The sequence below is a fragment of the Pantherophis guttatus genome, chromosome 2 (assembly GCF_059756535.1).
Source record: "Pantherophis guttatus breed Tessera chromosome 2, ASM5975653v1, whole genome shotgun sequence".
Lineage (NCBI taxonomy): Eukaryota > Metazoa > Chordata > Lepidosauria > Squamata > Colubridae > Pantherophis > Pantherophis guttatus.
Genome location: NC_142064.1, coordinates 138109130 through 138127714, shown reverse-complemented (window position 1 = coordinate 138127714; position 18585 = coordinate 138109130). Strand labels below are relative to the sequence as shown.

Here is an 18585-nt window from a genome sequence, read left to right as displayed (position 1 = left end):
ACACATGGAAAGAAATGCATATTTACATTTTGACTGATTGCTCAATTCTTTTCCCACTCCTTATCAGTGCCTGGTCCCCAAATAAGATATTTGTTCCTACTTATCTCTCTACATTTCTGGGGAAAGTCCAACAATCCTCTAATGCCCCCAGTTCCCACCTGTTGTTTTTACAGAAGGAGGGGCTAATGCCTGGCAGGCCCACCTACTCTGCTCCAAAATAGTCCACCCATCCTTCAGGCAGATCCAAACCCAGATATTATTATTTGCTCTAGAGTTGCTGTTTGACTTGGTGCTCAAGGCAGCCGGAAAAAGCAGGCACCAACCAATACGTGAAATTATCTACGAGCATCTCATCTGGATCTCCATTACTCAGATATTCAAAACGGTTGAAGGCTGGTCAGCAATTCCAAATTTTATCCTAGCCTGGGCATTGTGAGTGGGTCAGGTACTTTGATTACATTCTTTAAATGTTTGCTTCAGTGTTTTTATGTTTGCTATGTTTAAATAGCAAAGTTGCTATGTTTACAACTTTGTAGCTGTTTGCTAGAAATCTCTAGGTCACGGAGATGACAAAGGCTTGTACAAAGTATTGTCTCATTAATTATTTTGGTTAAAATTGTAGCTAAGAAATCGATGCACGAGGAAAAGGGCTCCATTTAAAAACCAGTCTTTACCTCTGCTTTGACTTTGCAATCCAATGTATGGCTTCTTATACTGCACCAAGCTACTATGTGATTGTAGTTTCATTTTGGCTTAACCTGGTCTGTGAAGGGATCCCATTGAGATGCATAAACCAAATTTCAGGAACATGATCTTGTGGGGAGGAACGCTCTACAGCTGCAAATTGACCTGCTGCAGGTTAATTAAATATCAGACACAAGTGTAAATATAGGTCAGCTCTTATGACCACTTTGAATATATGTGGTTTTGAACAAAATTATTATGTAAAAGAAGCAAAATTATTTTTACCCTGTTCTCTTATCTAATTTAATAAGTTACTTTATTTATTGGCAATATCCTTCTTTCAAAATTCAAAACTTGAATTCTGTAAATTAGTCATTAATTTTCTATACTGATCAAAAAGAGGCAGAGAGGTTCAAGTCTGAGCTGGTTGAATTAGTGACCCGCCCCAAATCAGGTCAAAGGAAGTTGGATTTTTAATTTAAAGTTAGAGAAATCAAGTCAGTGTAGTGATGTAGAGTCATTCTGTGATATGGGCGGCACATAAATTTCATAAATAAATTATAATGAATATAAATTTCTAAAATGCTCAGTGTAGTGCTACATTAGGAATATTATATGCAAATATTAGGAACACCTTACACCAGACCCTGCATTACTTGCCAATTCTAGATCCAATATAAGGTGCTAGTTTTAATTTATGAAATCCTTCATGGTTTAGCACCAGGATACTTTCAAATCATCTTCCCGTTACTTGGCCCAGCTCCTGCCCACCTAGCAGTTCAAAAGCATAAAAATATGAGTAAATAAATAGGTACCACTTCAGTGGGAAGGTAACAGTGTTCCACGCACCTCAGTGTATAGTTATTCTGGCCACATGACGACAGAAATGTCTTCGGACAACTCTGGCTTCCTCGGCTAGGAAATGGAGATGAGCACCACCTTTAAAATCAGAAATGACTGGATGGGGAAACCTTTACCGTTATACAAGTGTTGTGGTTCTCCACCAGCCTGCAGAGCTGGCAGTGGAGTCGGACAGCGATGAGGCTGAGGAAGAACATGGGCCAGTCCTGGAGGCTGGGGAAGGCCCGGATGAGGGCTCTGCCTCAGAGGCAGAGATGGGGCCAGGGCCATCGTGCAGACTGTCAGAGGCTGACAGTAGAGAGGCAGAGGAACAGGCTGCTCCTGTTCCTAGTACATGTATGAGAAGAGCTGCCAGAAGGCAGGAGCAGATAAAGCAGAGAGGACGACTCAGGAGTAGGGCCAAGAGATGATTGGCCCCTCCCATAAGGCTTAAAAGACCAACAACGGCTCTTGGCCTCTTTGCCGGAAAACAACGTTGAGAGAATTGGTTCTTGTTCCACTGTATTCATTTCTTGTTGGCGACTTCTGCCTCTGAACTATTGCCAAGAAAAGCCTTTGGCAGTTTGCCTAATTATCCCAAGGTCAGGTGATAAACTGAAGAATGGTGTTTTGAAGAATTTGCTTTAATTTAGTTTGGACTATGCTGAGAATGAGTTAATTCTCAGCTGTTCTAATAAAGTCTGTTTGTTTTCGAACTATTTGTATTTATTACTAACTACTTGGGCCTGGGTCACAACAAGCAATTCTCGACTTGCAACAGTTCATTTAGTGACCATTCAAAGTTACAATGGCACTAAAAAAACACTTATGACCAATGCAGCCTCTCCATGGTCATGTGATCAAAATTTGAAAACTTAGCATCTGACTCATATTTATGACGGTTGCAGTGTTCCAGGGTCATGTGTCCACGTTTTGCGACATTCTGACAAGCAAAGTCAATGGGGAAACCAGATTCACTTAACAACTGTATTGTTACTAACATAATAACTGCAGTGATGTTTCATTTAGCAACAGAAATATTGGGCTCAATTATGGTCATAAGTTGAGGACTGCCTATACAGCTTGGAAAGGGAGTAGGACAGTAGTGGGTTGCTCCCGGTTTGGTCCGGTTCTTGTGAACCGGTAGTAACAGCAGCGGGAGGCTCCACCCACCCACCCAGACGTCATCATGAACGATCTGCGCATGCGCAGAAGTGCGTGCGCTCCCATTGCGAACCGATAGTGGAGGTAAGTAGAACCCACCCCCGGAGTAGGAGATGTGGGGGAAGCAAAATGTTTCCAGGCCCAGCTTTGAGGGCCCTCAAGGACTACCTGTATTTTCCATATGGAGCCTTGGAGAGCTTTTTTGATTGTGGCAGCATAGAAACAAAAAATAGACAAATAATTATCAAGATTTAGTTACATGCAAACATGGATCTGAACAATGAGGAAATAATTGAGATGTTTGTTGTGCAAGCCCAAAACCTTTGAGATCCTTCAAGGAATCCTATCAAGAACAGATGCTTAGAAGGTCTCTCCTACTGCACTGGTTGAGAAGAGGACAGGATGTACAGTAAGTCCTCTTCCAAGCTCTCCTCTTAGCCAGTCATGGCAAGGATTTCACTGCCCTAACAGATGTTAGCAAATAAGGATCTGTTTCTCTTCCAGGATCTGTGGATAAGTGCCACTGTTCTAAGACTGTGATTCTCTTTCAGGACTCAGAGTTTGTTTGTTTTTTTTCCCTTTCAGTGCAGGCCCCTGTTGATGGACCAGCGGATTCTGAGATTCCCTCTGGCCAGATTCTGCGTGGCTTGGCTCTCCCTGCAGGCCATATGCCGCTTTGCCCAGGGTGAACCGCGTGACTTGCTGGTTGGCGGAGCTGCTGGGCCTCCGTTGGAAGACGCCACCCAAGAGCACGGTTACTACCTGCAGCAATTGTTTGGGCAGTATGGTGAGAACGGCACTTTGTCCTTCGAGGGCCTGACCCGCCTCCTGCTAAGCCTGGGGCTGGGAAAAGTGCAGGTGGTGGAGATTGAACACGAGGAACTGGGACACGGTCATGTCTCCCATCTGGATATCCTTGAGGTCCAGGAGAACAAGCACCTGCACTCCCACTCAGCACTGGATCACATCGGCAAGACAGAACATGGGGCTGAGACTCAAGTGGAGAGTGTCACCCCCACCAGGTGGGCCCATTTAAAAGACTGGAAACATCCAGCCGGCAAAAATGGCTGCACTGGGGTGGGCTTGTCCATTCATAAAATAGCTTTCCAAGTGAGCATGGGCAGTCCCCAAAGATCCATTTGTCAGAAGCAGCGGTGGAATTCATTTTTTAAAAACTACCGGTTCTGTGGGCATGACTTGGTGGGTGTGGTGTGGCTTGGTGGGCATGGCAGGAGAAGGATATTGCAAAATCTCCATTCCCGCCCCATCTTCATTCCCACCCCACTCCAGGGGAAGGATACTTCAAAATCCCCATTCCCTCACCACTCCTGGGGGAAGGATATTGCAAAATCTCCATTCCCACCCCACTCTGCGGCCAGCCAGAGGTGGTATTTGCCGGTTCTCCAAGCTACTCAAAATTTTCGTAACCGATTCTCCAGAACCTGTCAGAATCTATTTATTTATTTATTTATTGGTTCGATTTATATGCCGCCCTTCTCCGGAGACTCAGGGTGGCTCACAATGCGTTAAGCAATAGCCGTCATACTTTTATATATACCTGCTTTGTAGGGCTTTCGCCCCCCCCAAGCGGTGCTCTTTTTTATACAAAGTCAGCTTATTGCCCCCACAATCCGGGTCCTCATTTTACCTACCTCGAAAGGATGGAAGGCTGAGTCAACCTTGAGCCTGGTGAGATTTGAACTTGCAGTAATTGCAGGCAGCTGGTGCTAATTAACAGCACTTTAGTCTGCTGCGCCACCAAGGCTCAAGAATCTGCTGAATAGCACCCCTGGTCGGAAGGTAAATGGGAGGGTTCCCCCCCCCTCCGTAGCCTTTCCAGAGGATTTCAGGGTACCTTTGCCTTGTTGTTCTGGACAGGCTGGATGTACTTCCAAACAAAGCATCCGGATCTTGTTTGTTTGCTAAGAATACCTCTGTGGCACCCAGAGATAAATCAAACTGATGCTAAAGGCTGGTTCTTTGTTTCCCGCTGCTTTATTTATTCTCTAGGAAAGAATCTGAAGAAAATGTTAAAGTCAGGTGGGGCAAAGACACAACCTGGCAAGTGCCAAGGGAGGTCTGTGACAAATTAGCCATCCTGATTCTACAGTGTGAGGGAAAAATACTTGCGTCTGTACACAATGGAAAATTGCCAGCGCATATTTCCATTGAAGAATGAATTAATCAAGGCATGGTGCTTGTTATGTTCTTGATCGGCAGCTAACATCTTGCACAGCATCTAAGCCCAAGCAAAATAAACATATTGCTAGCCTCAGCGTTCTGATCTTGCTGAACCAGGCAACCTGCTGTTGAAATATTTATTGTCTTTCAAGAAGCCGAGAGCTAGCAATAATAGGCCTGCTTCAACCACTGAAAGAGAAAAAAGGAAGTGAAGCAGCAGCTCTTCTCTGTCAGCCATCAGGGCTAACATTACATTGGGAGGAGAGAGATAAATTGAGAAAAGATAAAGGTAGTCCTCATTTAGCAATCACAACTGGAATTGGCAACTCAGTCATTAAGCAAAGCAGCCACTAAACAAAACTGCTACCGTGCTTATGATCTTACTTCAGTGTTCTTTTGCTTTACAGACCCAGTCTATAGTCTGTAAATGAGAGAACTGGTCACAAGATTATATTTTCATCACCATTGTTAACTGCCAAAGCTGCTGTACAGCAGTCTAAGCAAGGACCACATATATATTATTTAGTTAGATTTTATAATAATAATAATAAAGAAATGTCATGAAAGGAATGCAATGCACTGATTCTGCTTTCGATTAGGAAATCCCACCCTCAGTCACAGACATTCGCTAACTCTTAGTCCAAACTACCCCACAGGATTGTTGTGAGGAAAAAACAGAAGGAGGGAGAGCTATATACACCATGATAAACTCCAGGAACAAAAGTGAGGTATACATTGAAAATAATAATTATCTTCCAACCTGCAGCTTTGTGTATTTTAGTTCTATTTCTTTTAGTTCTTTTTCTCCTTCTGATTATTCTCAGGGAGATTTAAGTTAGCCTTACAGTATCAGAATGGTTTCTTAACATTTCAGTGTAATCTTTCCCTGTTGAGTTGATGATGATTTCACGTGTCCTTCAGGCCAGGATTCTCTCTGCTGGAGCCCGAATTCCATACTTCAGTGTCTCCTACCTTCCATGAGGTCAGCCATGACCTCAAGCCCAGCTTTGGGCAAGGCCGAGAGAAATCTGACAAGGCGAAAGAGGAAAATGTTTTCATGTCTCCCCACGGACATTCTAAGCTGAACCTTCTGGAGGGAGTCATTGCCTTGGATCATTCGGTCTTCAATCACCTGCATGAAGATGTAAGAATTGGAGATGTGTTGGAGTCATTCTCAAGATTTCCTGTTTCACTGCAGCAAATGTATTGACCATATTGGGCTGGCAGGGAAGCAATTATGCTTTAAAGGGAGTGGGGAGATTACAAGTTGTATTTTATGGACTGAAAAATAGAAAATGAGTCGAGATTCTTTCTTTATACTGGGGACATGTTCCATTTGGAAAGAACTCATACATGTGCTTGAAATGGGGCACTCACAGCTCACCTATGGATGGTAACCTATAGATGACCTTCAGGCTGCACCTGGTCTTCAAGCTAATTGACAGAAACTTGGTTATCACCAGCTATCCCCCAAAATAGATGGTTAGAAGGGACTTAACTCAAAGCAACCAGACATCTGTTTTCAAAAGCCATCCTATAAAAACACCTCCTATTAAAATATGCACCCATCCATATAGTCACATACAGACACCACCACACTCACATAGAAAACACAATGTTGCTCAACTGGTGTAGAATCCTACCTCTGCTTTTCAGGAATGCTGACTTTTTCTGTAGCTCCCAGAGAAAGCATAATGTATTTCCGATTTCCCATTTCTGTTACTGTAATTCCCCTCCCAAGCTGGGCAGTGGTTTTCTCCTCTGCTCAGGAGTGCCCCCCCCCCACCACAAAATGGATAATGGATAATCGTAGTGGAAATTCGTTCTTTCCTGATTGGAGGGCCACAAGCCCATTTTAGTCCCATTACTCATTTCCACAATAAACAGCCTTTTGGGTGGTCCTTCTCTCTCCAGTGCCTCAATGTGTCTCAGCTGCTTGTCAATTTTGGCATGAATACCATCTCCAAAATTACTCCAGAGCAGTTCACCCTGCTGTGCCCAGCCCTGCTCTACCAGATCGATAGCCGTGTTTGCATCCAGCACTTGGACGATGTGACTTTCGACACGGCCGGGAATTCCCTCTGGATTGGTAAGCCCTTCCGCCCTTCTCAAATCAATCCGACTTGCATGTCTCCAGTGAGGTTGGCTTGGGTGAGCAGTAGGAGACGGAGTTAGTGATGTCACAGGAGGAGGCATGGTCAAAGCTGTCCCCCTCCACTTTACTGGTAGTCCTCAACTTACAACAGTTCATTTAGTGACCATTCAAAATTACAATGGCACTGAAAAAAGTGACTTTTGACTGTTTTTCACACTTAGGACTGTTCCAGCATCCCCATGATCACGTGATCAAAATTCAGATGCTTGGCAATTGACTCATATTTATGACTGTTGCTGTGTCCCAAGGTCCCGTGATCACCTTTTCCAACCTTCTGACAAGCAAATTCAATGGGGAAGCCAGATTCACTTTAAGAACCGTGTCACTAACTTAACAAATACAGTGAGTCGCTTAACAACTGTGGCAAGAAAGGCAGTAAAATGGGGCAAATGTCTCACTTAGCAACAGAAATTTGGGGCTCAGTTCTGGTCGTAAGTCGAGGACTGCCTGTACAGCTTGAAAGGGGAGTAGGAGGTGTGGGGGGAAGCAAAATGTTTCCAGGCCAGCCTTGAAGACATTCAAGTTGGGGCATTCATTTCGGGTGCCGTAATCTATAGATTTTGGTGATGTGATTTTTGAGGGAGGGTGTTTGTTATTGCTGTTTATAGTTTGGGGAAATGTGTGAGGTAGCAGTTGGTTTTCTACTTTCACTTCTTCCCTTAATTTATCAAAAGGAGTAGCTGAAGATTATGGATGTGGTAAATTGTAAATTGGGTGCTATGGCGGGGGTCATGTCATGGGGTGGTCAGTCACATAACCTCATCAAAACAATATTCTATTCTAACAATATTTTGTTAGAAAAATGAACAAAATGAGTAATATATTATAAATTTGAACACAGGGTAAACATTGCAGAAGGTTCAATTTACTGCTATATAAATGCAGTAGTAATGTTAGTTTTGTGCTCTTCTTTCTTCTCCCTCCCTTCCCCCACACGACAACTCCCTCAGTCATTCATCATGGCTTCCTTTCAGCTTTCAGTTCTTTCCTTCTTCTTTTTTTACCGTTCTCTCTAGTCGTGTAAAGAATTCCACATTTCTTCTGCAAATCCACACTGCTGCATACCTATTTAAAATATATAAAACAATATTCCACGCCCTCCCTTCAAGGTCACTCAAATTGTTCCTCAGAAAATCCTTATTGAATATAGGAGAAAATTTCTTCCAAAATCATACTCGAGTCTCAATTTGCCTGGGTCTTTATTCATGGCTTCTTGATTCAACTTTTCTTTCACCAAACTGGCTTTTTCCCAACATCCTCTGCCTCCAACCTATTTTCTAGGAGTTATTTTAAGAAGATATATAATTACTTATGCCTTCATTACTCTCTTGTGAGGAAACTATTCATTGCAATCTGTAGAGAGAAAGTATTGTAGTCCTTCCATCCCAGGGAAGTGTAGCTAATAGGGTCACCACTGTGTACAACTTGCTAGTTTTAGAGCTGTGTTTCTTATTCCTATCACCCTCTATGCTTTCCACAGGCCTGGGCTGGGGATTTTTGGCTATCACCCTGACCAGCTTGCCCTCAGCACTGGCCATCATCTTGGTGCCCCTACTCAGTCGAGAAATCTTCCAGTTCCTCCTGACTTTTCTGGTGGCATTGGCTGTGGGGACATTGTGTGGGGACGCTTTGCTGCACCTTTGGCCACATGTATGTACCACTTCTTTCTTCCATTTGGGGTACATTCCAGAGGTAAGTGGGTACCACCCAACCATCTCAACCTTGTTCAGGGAAGCCCACCTAAGACGTTGGGATTCTGCTCTCTTCACATCATTCTCATCAATACTTTGTCCTCTTTGTTCCCGTTGTTTTTAATGAGGTATCTCCCACGTTTCAACTCAGTGAATACTTCTCAGGACTTGCTGGTTTGCCTCCCTGTTAGTTGTTTTCTTGACAACAGGATTTCTCATCATTAATGCTATTGTTAAACTCAGTGGGACTTGCACTTGCTCCCAGGTGAATAGGGTCAAAGTGATGTCAGAATCAAACAATAGAGCTGAACTCCTGTCATGTTTCCATGAAGAACAAATGTGGGGATTTTTGCTCAGATCTTTCCAGTCCTATTTTAAGGCGGTTTAAAAGGATTAATCTCTGTTCTGAATTCTTCCTTTCTCTGCTCAGAACAATTGTTTTTATTCAGGCACAAGTGGGCTCCCATGGCTTGCTGTCCTCCGAAGAAGATGGCATTCTGAAGGGTCTATGTGTTCTAGGAGGCATTTACTTTCTCTTCCTCACTGAGAATCTCATGGGAACCCTCAACCAAATTCGTGCAAAGAGGGTAAGAAGTGCACTGGATTATAACACTCCTCAGGGCAGGAAAAGACATGTGTTATTCATATACATATGCCTAATCCAAGTCAAATAAGCAAAAATGTCTTATATGCTAAGGTTTCCCCTAGAATGAGAAAAGGCATCTCTGAACTATGGCCATGTTATACTACTTCCTCCACTACAAGGAGACGATACCCTCTGGCATGATTAGGGTGAGGTTAATATCTCAACATGCTTTTTAAAAAAGTTTTGCTTTTTCTGGACAGAAACATACGGCTGGAAAGCAACTGAAGCAATCGTCTACTAAGGTGGATGAGAATGACGCAGAGAGGACACTGCATAGTGAGTTGTGAATTACTTTAGTATAGTACATCAAATCCATATAGTATTTTGGTATTCTTTACATTCTATTTTAGCAGGGAAGATATGTGTCTCCTAGAAATTTTCAAAGGAATTTGTGTGCTTTGGTTCAATGATTATACACCTTTTTGAGCCCACTTGAATAAATGCATTTTAAATATATAAAAATATGTATTTGAATGGAAGCTCTTTTCTAAGACCTCTTTCTTCTGTCCAGCTATTGGATAGATAGCTGAAAATTATCTCAGCGATCAGTATCTAGCATTAGCACTTGTCCCTTCAGAATTGTGATTCAGTTCTGTATTTACCTGACATGATGTACCTGACAAGAAGCTGTTAGTTTTAGATAAAGTTGCCTGAATTTGGAGATGGGCAGTAAATAAATTTGATGAACAAAAAACTAAATAAATTAATAGTTATGTTTGAGGAGTTTTTTAGAAGCTAATCTGTTAATTCAAAGACATACAACAAGGAACAACAATAAATATATTTAGAACTGAGAGAAGAAACAAAAATGAATTTGTAACACAAAGACACTAGTAGGTAATATGTTTCCCATATCCCATATTATTATAGAACGCATCCCATAATTGTGAAGGGCCATTTTCATTCGGTAGCTAGAAGTACTGAATATGGCACAGGACCAGACTATCTACTGTATCGCCTTTCCCTAAGGACATCTATCCATCTACCAGGTCAAATAGCATGGGCACACTCCATTGGTTCCTTCCCTCAAATATTATCATCTAATGGGAACTAAGAAGCATGACTTTTCCATGGCAACCCTTGCCCTTTGGAACGTCCTGCCACCTGAAGTTTGGCAGGCCTCCACCTTTTAATCTTTTGTAATATCTTAATGACCTGGATTTTCCCCCAGGCTTTAGGAGAAGATTAGATGATAGCACATTAACACAGATTGGTGCCAGATTTTTTTTAATGTTTTCTGTTTTAACTGCTTATGTTTTATAGTTTTAAAAATCATTTTATCTGTTTTTTAATCTTTGATTGGGAGCCACCCACCCAGAGTTGGCTGAAAGATGACTAGAATAAAACATGACTAGAGAGTGGAACTAATAATAGAGGACAGGCATCATCTGTTGTAGGGCCTTGTCCAGAATCTCTAAAATGATCAATTGCCATCAAGTACAATCAAGGGAGAATATTGATCTTCACCAGCAAAATGGCATGAATCTGACCTGTGTCTTTGCTCAGTCTCTCTAGGTCCTAATGGATTGCTAGGTGGGTCAAAGGTCTAACATGTTTCCCTGAAACCTCAGTGCCTTTATTTCTCAAACTGAAACAGATTAGGAAACAAGCCAAACTGCTGTTACAAACCTATGCTCCTCTATTCTTGGCGATAACTCTAGAGCAGGGGTGTCAAACTCGATTCCATTGTGGGCCGCATCAGGGTTGTGTTTGACCTTGGGATGGGGGGGCATCTCGATGTCAGTTGTGTCAGGGACACCTGTGGTGGCCTCAGCGCTCTGTCAGCTAAAATGGGCTCCTGAGCTCCGTTTATGGCTGCAACAGCCTCCTGCAACCCTCTGCCAGCAAAAACAGAGCACCTGTTCGCTGTTTCCAGGGTGGCCCTGTGGGCCAGATCTAAGCACTCCATGGGCTGGATCCGGCCCACGGGCCTTGAGTTTGACACCCTTGCTCTAAAGAATGTGCATTGTAAAAAAGGTTAAATATTTAGGGGTATATATTACAACCTCAAATGTAAAATTATATAAAAATAATTATGAATTGCTATGGCAAAAAATACAGAAAGAGATGGAGAATTGGGGAAAATTACAATTATCTTTGTTGGGGATAATAGCAGCAATAAAAATGAATGTTTTACCTAGGTTTTTATTTTTGTTTCAAATGATACCAATACTTAAGAAAGATGATAATTTGAGGGAATGGCAGAAGGGTATTAATAAATTTGTTTGCGCAGGGAAAAGACTGAGAATAAAGTTAAAAATAATGCAAGATATACATGAAAGAGGAGGTCTTAAAATGCCTAATTTAAGATTATACTATGAAGCAGCTGTCCTAACAATAATTAGTGACTGGATTAATTCAACAGAAGAAAGAATATTGAATATTGAAGGATATGATTTGTTATATGGCTGGCATGCTTACTTATTATATGATAAAAAGGTGGATAAGACCTTTAAAAGCCATATACTAAGGAATGCCTTGTTACGAGTTTGGAAGAAATATCAATATAAGTTAAATTATAAGATACCTATATGGGCAATACCCAGACATGCGATAGAGAATATAAGTGTAGAACAAAAGCAAGAGGTGATTACCTATAAAGAGCTAATTAAAATGGAAGGGGATATATTGCAGTTAAAATCTATAAAGGCATTAAAAGAAGAAAAATAATTCAAACTCGGTTTCAGTATGGACAGTTGCAAGCTAGATGGAAAGAAGACCAGAGAATTGGTATCATGCAGAAGGAGGAAAATTTGGTAAAACAAATTAGAGATCAAGGTCAAATGCATATAAAAAGATTATATAATATACTGATAGAAATAGATTCAGAAACGGAATTAGTTAAGGATTGCATGATAAAATGGGCACAAAACATTCAGGAACCAATAATGATGGAAACTTGGGAAAAAATATGGGTTAGAAATGTAAAATTTACGCAAGCACAAAATTTAAGAGAAAATTTTTATAAAATGTTTGGATTTGGATGGCATTTGGATCCTAAAAAGTTGGCTTGTATGTATCCGAATTTGCAATCTAAGTGTTGGAGATGTGATTGTGACGATGCTACTTATTATCATATATGGTGGACTTGTAAAAAAGTTAAAGCATTTTGGATTAAAATATGGTGGATTATCCAAAATATTCTTAAAAAGAAGATAAAGTTTACTCCACAATTGTTTTTGTTGGGTATAATCACAGATTGTACGGTTATAGAGACAAAATTGATTTTAAATTTAATAACAGCAGCTAGACTTTTGGTGGCGCAATACTGGAAGAAGGAAGAATTGCCTACTATTGAAGAATGGACATTAAAAGTGGCAAATTTGGCAGAAATGGCGAAAATTTCAGCATACTTGAAAAATCATTCACAAGAAAGATATATATCGGAATGGAGAAGATGGATTGATTACATTCAAAACAAATATCGAACTAAAACGTATCAAATTGCTTATGAATGAATAGAAAAGTTAAGAGTATGTATATTTAGTTAAGTAAAAGACGAGTTAAAGTGTCGAGGGGGGGATAGGAATCTGTAGTTAGTTAGCTTAGCTTAGCATATGAGCAATTGTTTTACCCTTTATTTTGTTCTGGGAAGTCCGGGGGGTGGTGTAGGGGGGGGGGGAAGAAGGGAGGGGGGAGAAGGGGAAATATTTGAAAAAAATTTTTTTCTTTTTTGTAAAACTTTTCAATTAAAAAAAAAGAAACTTAAAAAAAAAAGAATGTGCATTGTGTGGCATGTTCTCAGTTTCCTAGGCTCTCAGTCACACGTTCTAAGATCTTAAGACATGATGTCAAAGAGGCAAGTTAAACAACATTTTTTTCTTTCTTTTAATATGGTCTAAACTTTTCAGGTGCTGAATTGCAGAATTTGAGAGTGCCAGAAGAGGACACTGGAAATGTATATGGCGAAGTCCAGGACTGCTCCATTCAAATTCACAACTCAGAAGATCACAGGGCAAGCCTGGAAAAGCAAACAGAAGAGATACATCACCATGGTCACTCCCACAGCCCAGCTGGGACTCTCAAGGCTGGGATAGCTGACATCGCTTGGATGGTTATCCTTGGGGATGGGGTACACAATTTCACAGATGGATTGGCAATAGGTCAGTGATTTCTAAGCATGCCTTGCTCCCATCTTGCGACAGAAAAGCAAAATATCTCCTTCTCGCAGAACCTTTCCTCAGGAGCTTAAGGTGGCATACATAGCACTGCTTCTTCCTGCTTTTCCTCTCCCCCACAACCCTATGAGGGAGGCTGGGGTGAGAGGAAGTGACCATCCCACAGTCGCCAGGGAACTTCTATGGCTGAGGGTGGATTAGAATCCGGAACTTCTCCCTCCTAGCCCAACACTGCTACACCCACATAGGTTCTTTTAGGCTTACATGCCTTGCTACGTTGTTCTTCTTCTCTAGGGGCTGCCTTCTCAAATGGACTCTCCAGTGGCTTAAGCACTACATTGGCAGTCCTCTGCCATGAACTACCCCATGAACTGGGTGAGTGAACAAGGGGGATAATCCTGCTTCAGGACTATCTGATCTTTTTGCCTGTCTTGTTTTCAAGCTGGCCCAAAGCACCGTGGAAGCAAAAGTAGTCATGCCTGCCACAACAGGTTCATGCCTAGACATTGCTGGCTTCCAGAGGGGTTGAGGTAGCCTTAACTTTCTCTCTCTTTGGCAGGAGACTGTGCTGTCCTAATCCGGGCGGGCATGCCACTCCGATGGGTGCTGTTGTTTAACCTGCTGTCTGCTTTCCTGGCTTATTGGGGCATGGTGTTAGGGACAGTTGTCAGTCAGAACACTTCCCAAGTCACTCCCTGGATCTTTGCCACCACAGCTGGTGTTTTTCTTTACGTAGCTCTGGTTGATATGGTAAGGACTCTGTTTCATTTCTCTCTGTATGGTACAAGCCTTAATTTATTTATTTCTACCTGACCTTTTCTTGTGGTGGTATATGTGGGAGTCTTCCCTAATTTTATCTTGATGGTAGCAATAAGAGTGGCTGACACCAGAGGGCCTAAACTCACCCACTGAACTTTGTAGGCATCTGGAGCCTTGAACCAGGCCTCTCTGCTCCAAGTCCAACCATCACAATGACACTTGGAAACCACAGAATGTGAAATGTTTCTTCTTACTTATCACCTTCCTTCCTCACCCTTCTTTATGGAAAGCACAAAGTGGTGTTTTAGTATAACAATCCTGTACTTAAATTGGGAGAGAGACCAATTTATGTCCAAGTTGCAGGGGTGTTAGAATGTTTTTCATATCTAAAGCTTTAGCCTCAACCAAGCAATGGGAAGGGAACATGCAAAATTGGAGGAATTTTTTTTGATCCTTGGTACATCTGGCCCCGATTCCTGCCTAGTTCCATCTGCTGTAGCTTTTCAAGATCAAGGAAGGTTCCAGTGGAAATTTATTTTATTTATTTTATTGAATTTGTATACCGCCCTACTCCCGAAGGACTCAGGACGGTGAACAGCCATAGAATAAAACATATAGATACAAAATTTAAAATAAACTAAAACGAATTAAATAATTTGGCTGAACAAATTTAAAACCCCAATAATTTAAAACCAAGTTTAAAATTTCCATTTAAAAAGGGGAAAGACTTAGGTCAGGCCAGCTTGATGAAATAAGAAAGTCTTGAGCGCGCGATGGAAGGTACGCAGATCCGGGATCCTCCGTATCTCCGGGGGGAGCTTGTTCCAGATAGTAGGTGCCCCCACAAATATGAGGTCAAGTTTACCTCTCTGAATTCAGCATCTTGTCTCTGAGATTTTAAACCATTTATTTGGAATATTAATGTTTCTTCCTATCCCCCATATACTATAGAAGTGGTAGAAAGCTATAGAAAGAGAATCAGGTGCTTGTAACAGAACAGGAAAGGTAGAACTGTAATTTCAGACACTTTGGTTCTTATTGTTCCTCCCTTTATAGACTATAGGAAATGAGAATAAATCTAAAAGGATATGTAGGACACCTGTGAGGAATTGGGGTTTGTGACTCTGAAATCCAAACTGCAGGTAAATTTCAGAAACACGCTTCCTAGCCTACATGGCACTTTCCTTAGAAAACATCTTGAAAATCTCCTGGTGCATGAATGGCCCTATGGAAGTTTTTCATCTGGAAAATACCTGGTGCTGAATTGCTTAAGGACTCAAGTAGCCTAAAATTTCAATGTGATTAAGATGACTATACATTTGCTGTTGCTGACTTCTTAGGGGCAAAGATCCTGTCAGTCAGTACTAGACTATGAATGCTGCCAAGGTGATAACAGCTGGTTGTTTTTCTCTAGCTACCCGAAATGTTGCAGCGGCATTCTACCAGCAGCAAAAAAAGATCCTTCAGACACTTTGTTCTTCAGAACTTGGGCTTTCTCAGTGGTGGCGGCCTTATGCTCTGCATTGCTCTCTTTGAAGAAGATATCAGTGTCCGCATGAATGAGTAGGACATTTCCAAAGGAATTCCAAGCTGCAAGGCGAAATGCACTCCTGGCTCTGTTGTCAGTTATGACTGTCTTCTTCCTATAGCTGAAAAGGCAGCTGTAAAATCCTTTACTGTAATTGGGTAATCCAAGGAAGTTGAAGAGAACAAAAGAAAGTTTGGAAGAGTGACAATCTCCTTTGCCAACTGCCCCGAACCTGTGTTAATGGGTACGGTGGCAGTAAAACTTTGTGCCATGAAAATGTATGTCTGATTCAGCCTGCTTGACATTATAAAATAAAGCAGGTTGCTACTAAAATTGGCATGTTGAAAACCCATTATACTTTGTTAAATGGAAGAGCGGGCAAGTTGTCTTAGGAGAGAGTGGACCTAATTTAAATGTCTTTAAATGTTTTAACGTAACGTGAAATTATTTAAGAAAGTGTACCTATTCTAGGTAACCGGTTGGTTCTATTATGGTACCAGGTACTCATGGTTCCTACTGCATTTTGGTTAAAGAATGGTTTCAAAAGCAGCAGTTATTCCAGGTTAGAAATTTGGGTCTTTAAAGACAAACACCCAGTTAAACCTGAGGCAGCATCCAAGAGGAGCTTGAGACTTGGTTTTCTGTGATGGGAAGAGAAGACTCCTGTAGGTGTGCGCATGGGATAAATATACAACAGAAAAGCTAGATAAGGGCTACCTTTTTCCAGCTACAAAAGGACGCTCAGACACCAACCCTGCATTAATGTCTCCTCTGAAGGAATCTAAGAAAGTCCCAGCAAAACAAGCAATAAAAGCACTTGCTAAAAGGGCAGGTGAAACTTGTCTTTAAATTTTATTTTTTCAGCAGCATTCATTGACACTACTGATAAGAATATCTGAAAAATGTTTCTGCTGGGGACATTTCACAATATGCTGTGCAAGGTTGCTGAAGGCAAGGGGGCAGAATTTCAATCTCTTAAATCAGGAAACTTCCAGTCTCCAGCACAAATTGTAAAGAACAAGATTTCGAAGATGTCAAGGAAGGGGCCAGCAGTGTCAGAATAAACAACTGCAAAAGGCAGGAAGGTAATACATGGGAAAAATCAGTTGAGGTACAAGTGGCCTATTTTAGAGAGGGGGAGCTTTTCTGATAGCCACAGCCAGCACATTCTTAATGGTCTTCGGTTTGGGAGGACATCATATTCTAAAGCAGAGGTGGGGAACGCTGGGCCTTATATGATTTTTGGATTTCAACTCCCAGAATTCTGGGAGTTGCATGGTTGGCTCAGGAATTCTGGGAGTTGAAGTCCACAAGTCATAAAAGGGCCAGCGTTCTCCACCCTTGTAAATCTAAAGAGAAAGGCTCTGGAGTTATACCCAGGATACTGAAACAGGCAATCCCTCGGTATTTGTGCAGGATTAGTTTCTGTGCTGGTTGTCTTTCTTTCTGGGAATCCATAACTGGTGTGGAAATAGGCAATTGTTAAAAACACACTCCCCCTGCTTATTTTCTGGTGACTTTTGGGTGTGTGTGGTGATGGTGGTGATGAAACTGAGCTGCCATCAACTTCAGCTTTACTGACCAATCATTTGAATTCCAAGGAGGTTGTGTCTAGCAGGGCATGCAGTAGCCACATTAGTCATATAATTTTCTCATGTGTTTGTTCTATCACTGTTTTAAGTTAGAGTAGTTTGCTGGTATATTACATTCTGAGTTGAATTCATTTCTCAAGTAGCAAAAATACTCCAATCCCCCCCTCCTTTCGCCCTATTCAAGTTATCTTTTAACCTAGAAGTAAACCACATACTGTACCTCTATAGAAATATCTTTAATCCATGCAGTTAAAACTGAGCTCCTGCATAGGATGGATTTTTAAAAAAATATTTCTGCACCTCAAGGTGATTAAATAGAATTGCCCTGTCTGGCTACAAGCCAACTGGTATAAAAGGATATTGATGTGGAAGGGGGGGTGGGGGAAGTGTTTTACAGATTGTAAAATTATCTGTGGTTTGAAAATGTTATTTTTGACTCGGATTATAAAATTACAGTCGTGTCATCAAGAATTCTCACCTGTTATCTCTTGTATTTTTACCTACATTGTTGTATCTGGAGACAAGAAAAAAGCAAGGCAAATAGAAGCAACAGCATTTTAATCAACATAATTGATTCAAAGCCACAATATGAATAACAGGACCTGGTCGCAGCATACATTGTAGAAAATAGATCAAGTCTGAATGCTTTGTTTTTTTTTTTAATTTTAGTTTTAAGTTCCTGTTAACCCTTTTCCCCCCAACCTCCCCCTCCCCCAAGGTAATGCAGAAATTTTGAAAATGCATATATATCATCTGAGACAAAAAAAAAAAAAAAGTTAACCATTCACTGAATTCATGTAAAGGGCTTATACAAGGTGGCTTCCACACTGTGCGCAAGACTGAGATGTGTAGAAAGGGGGGGATGGATGGCTTGTGATATCTCACTGCATTGTTATTCAATATGATTTTACATAAGATCTCTTTCACATAATGTTTTCATTTCATGGAACAAACAGGCTGGGGTCGGGATGGGGAAGAAAAGGAAGAATAGTTGATGGTTGGTTTGATAGATCTGCCTTATCTAAGAATTAAACTCTTGAGGGAAACATAATTACTTTGTAAAAAAAAAAATCTTGAAGGGACTGCTTCCAATGAAAAAATGAGGGCAAGGAGATCCATAAGAAAGGGAGATTGCCAATCAGTCTCAAAAGAGCAACACTCTGATTGCATATCAGGAACTTCCTTTGCATTGGGCTTAAAAGCAGATTTTGGGGAATGTGAACTGAC

The 18585-nt window shown here is 41.3% G+C and overlaps 1 protein-coding gene across 1 annotated transcript; it reads left to right on the top strand.

The window, feature by feature from the left end:
• The first annotated feature begins 356 nt into the window (after window positions 1–356).
• Window positions 357–17823, top strand: SLC39A5 (solute carrier family 39 member 5). Its single transcript, XM_034412360.3, has 11 exons — window positions 357–445; window positions 3274–3710; window positions 5791–6013; window positions 6784–6958; window positions 8505–8674; window positions 9165–9302; window positions 9562–9637; window positions 13213–13464; window positions 13774–13854; window positions 14039–14229; window positions 15653–17823. The coding sequence occupies exons 2-11, from the start codon at window positions 3289–3291 to the stop codon at window positions 15803–15805; spliced, it is 1881 nt and encodes a 626-aa protein (XP_034268251.2). The 5' UTR covers window positions 357–445; window positions 3274–3288; the 3' UTR covers window positions 15806–17823.
• Window positions 17824–18585: the final 762 nt, after the last annotated feature.

Excerpts from the sequence above, each read along its gene's own strand:
- SLC39A5 (XM_034412360.3), top strand. The coding sequence starts at position 3,289 with ATGGACCAGCGGATTCTGAGATTCCCTCTGGCCAGATTCTGCGTGGCT. Across the intron at positions 9,638-13,212 it reads CGCAGAGAGGACACTGCATA|GTGCTGAATTGCAGAATTTG; the intron begins GTGAGTTGTGAA and ends TAAACTTTTCAG. Across the intron at positions 13,465-13,773 it reads CACAGATGGATTGGCAATAG|GGGCTGCCTTCTCAAATGGA; the intron begins GTCAGTGATTTC and ends CTTCTTCTCTAG.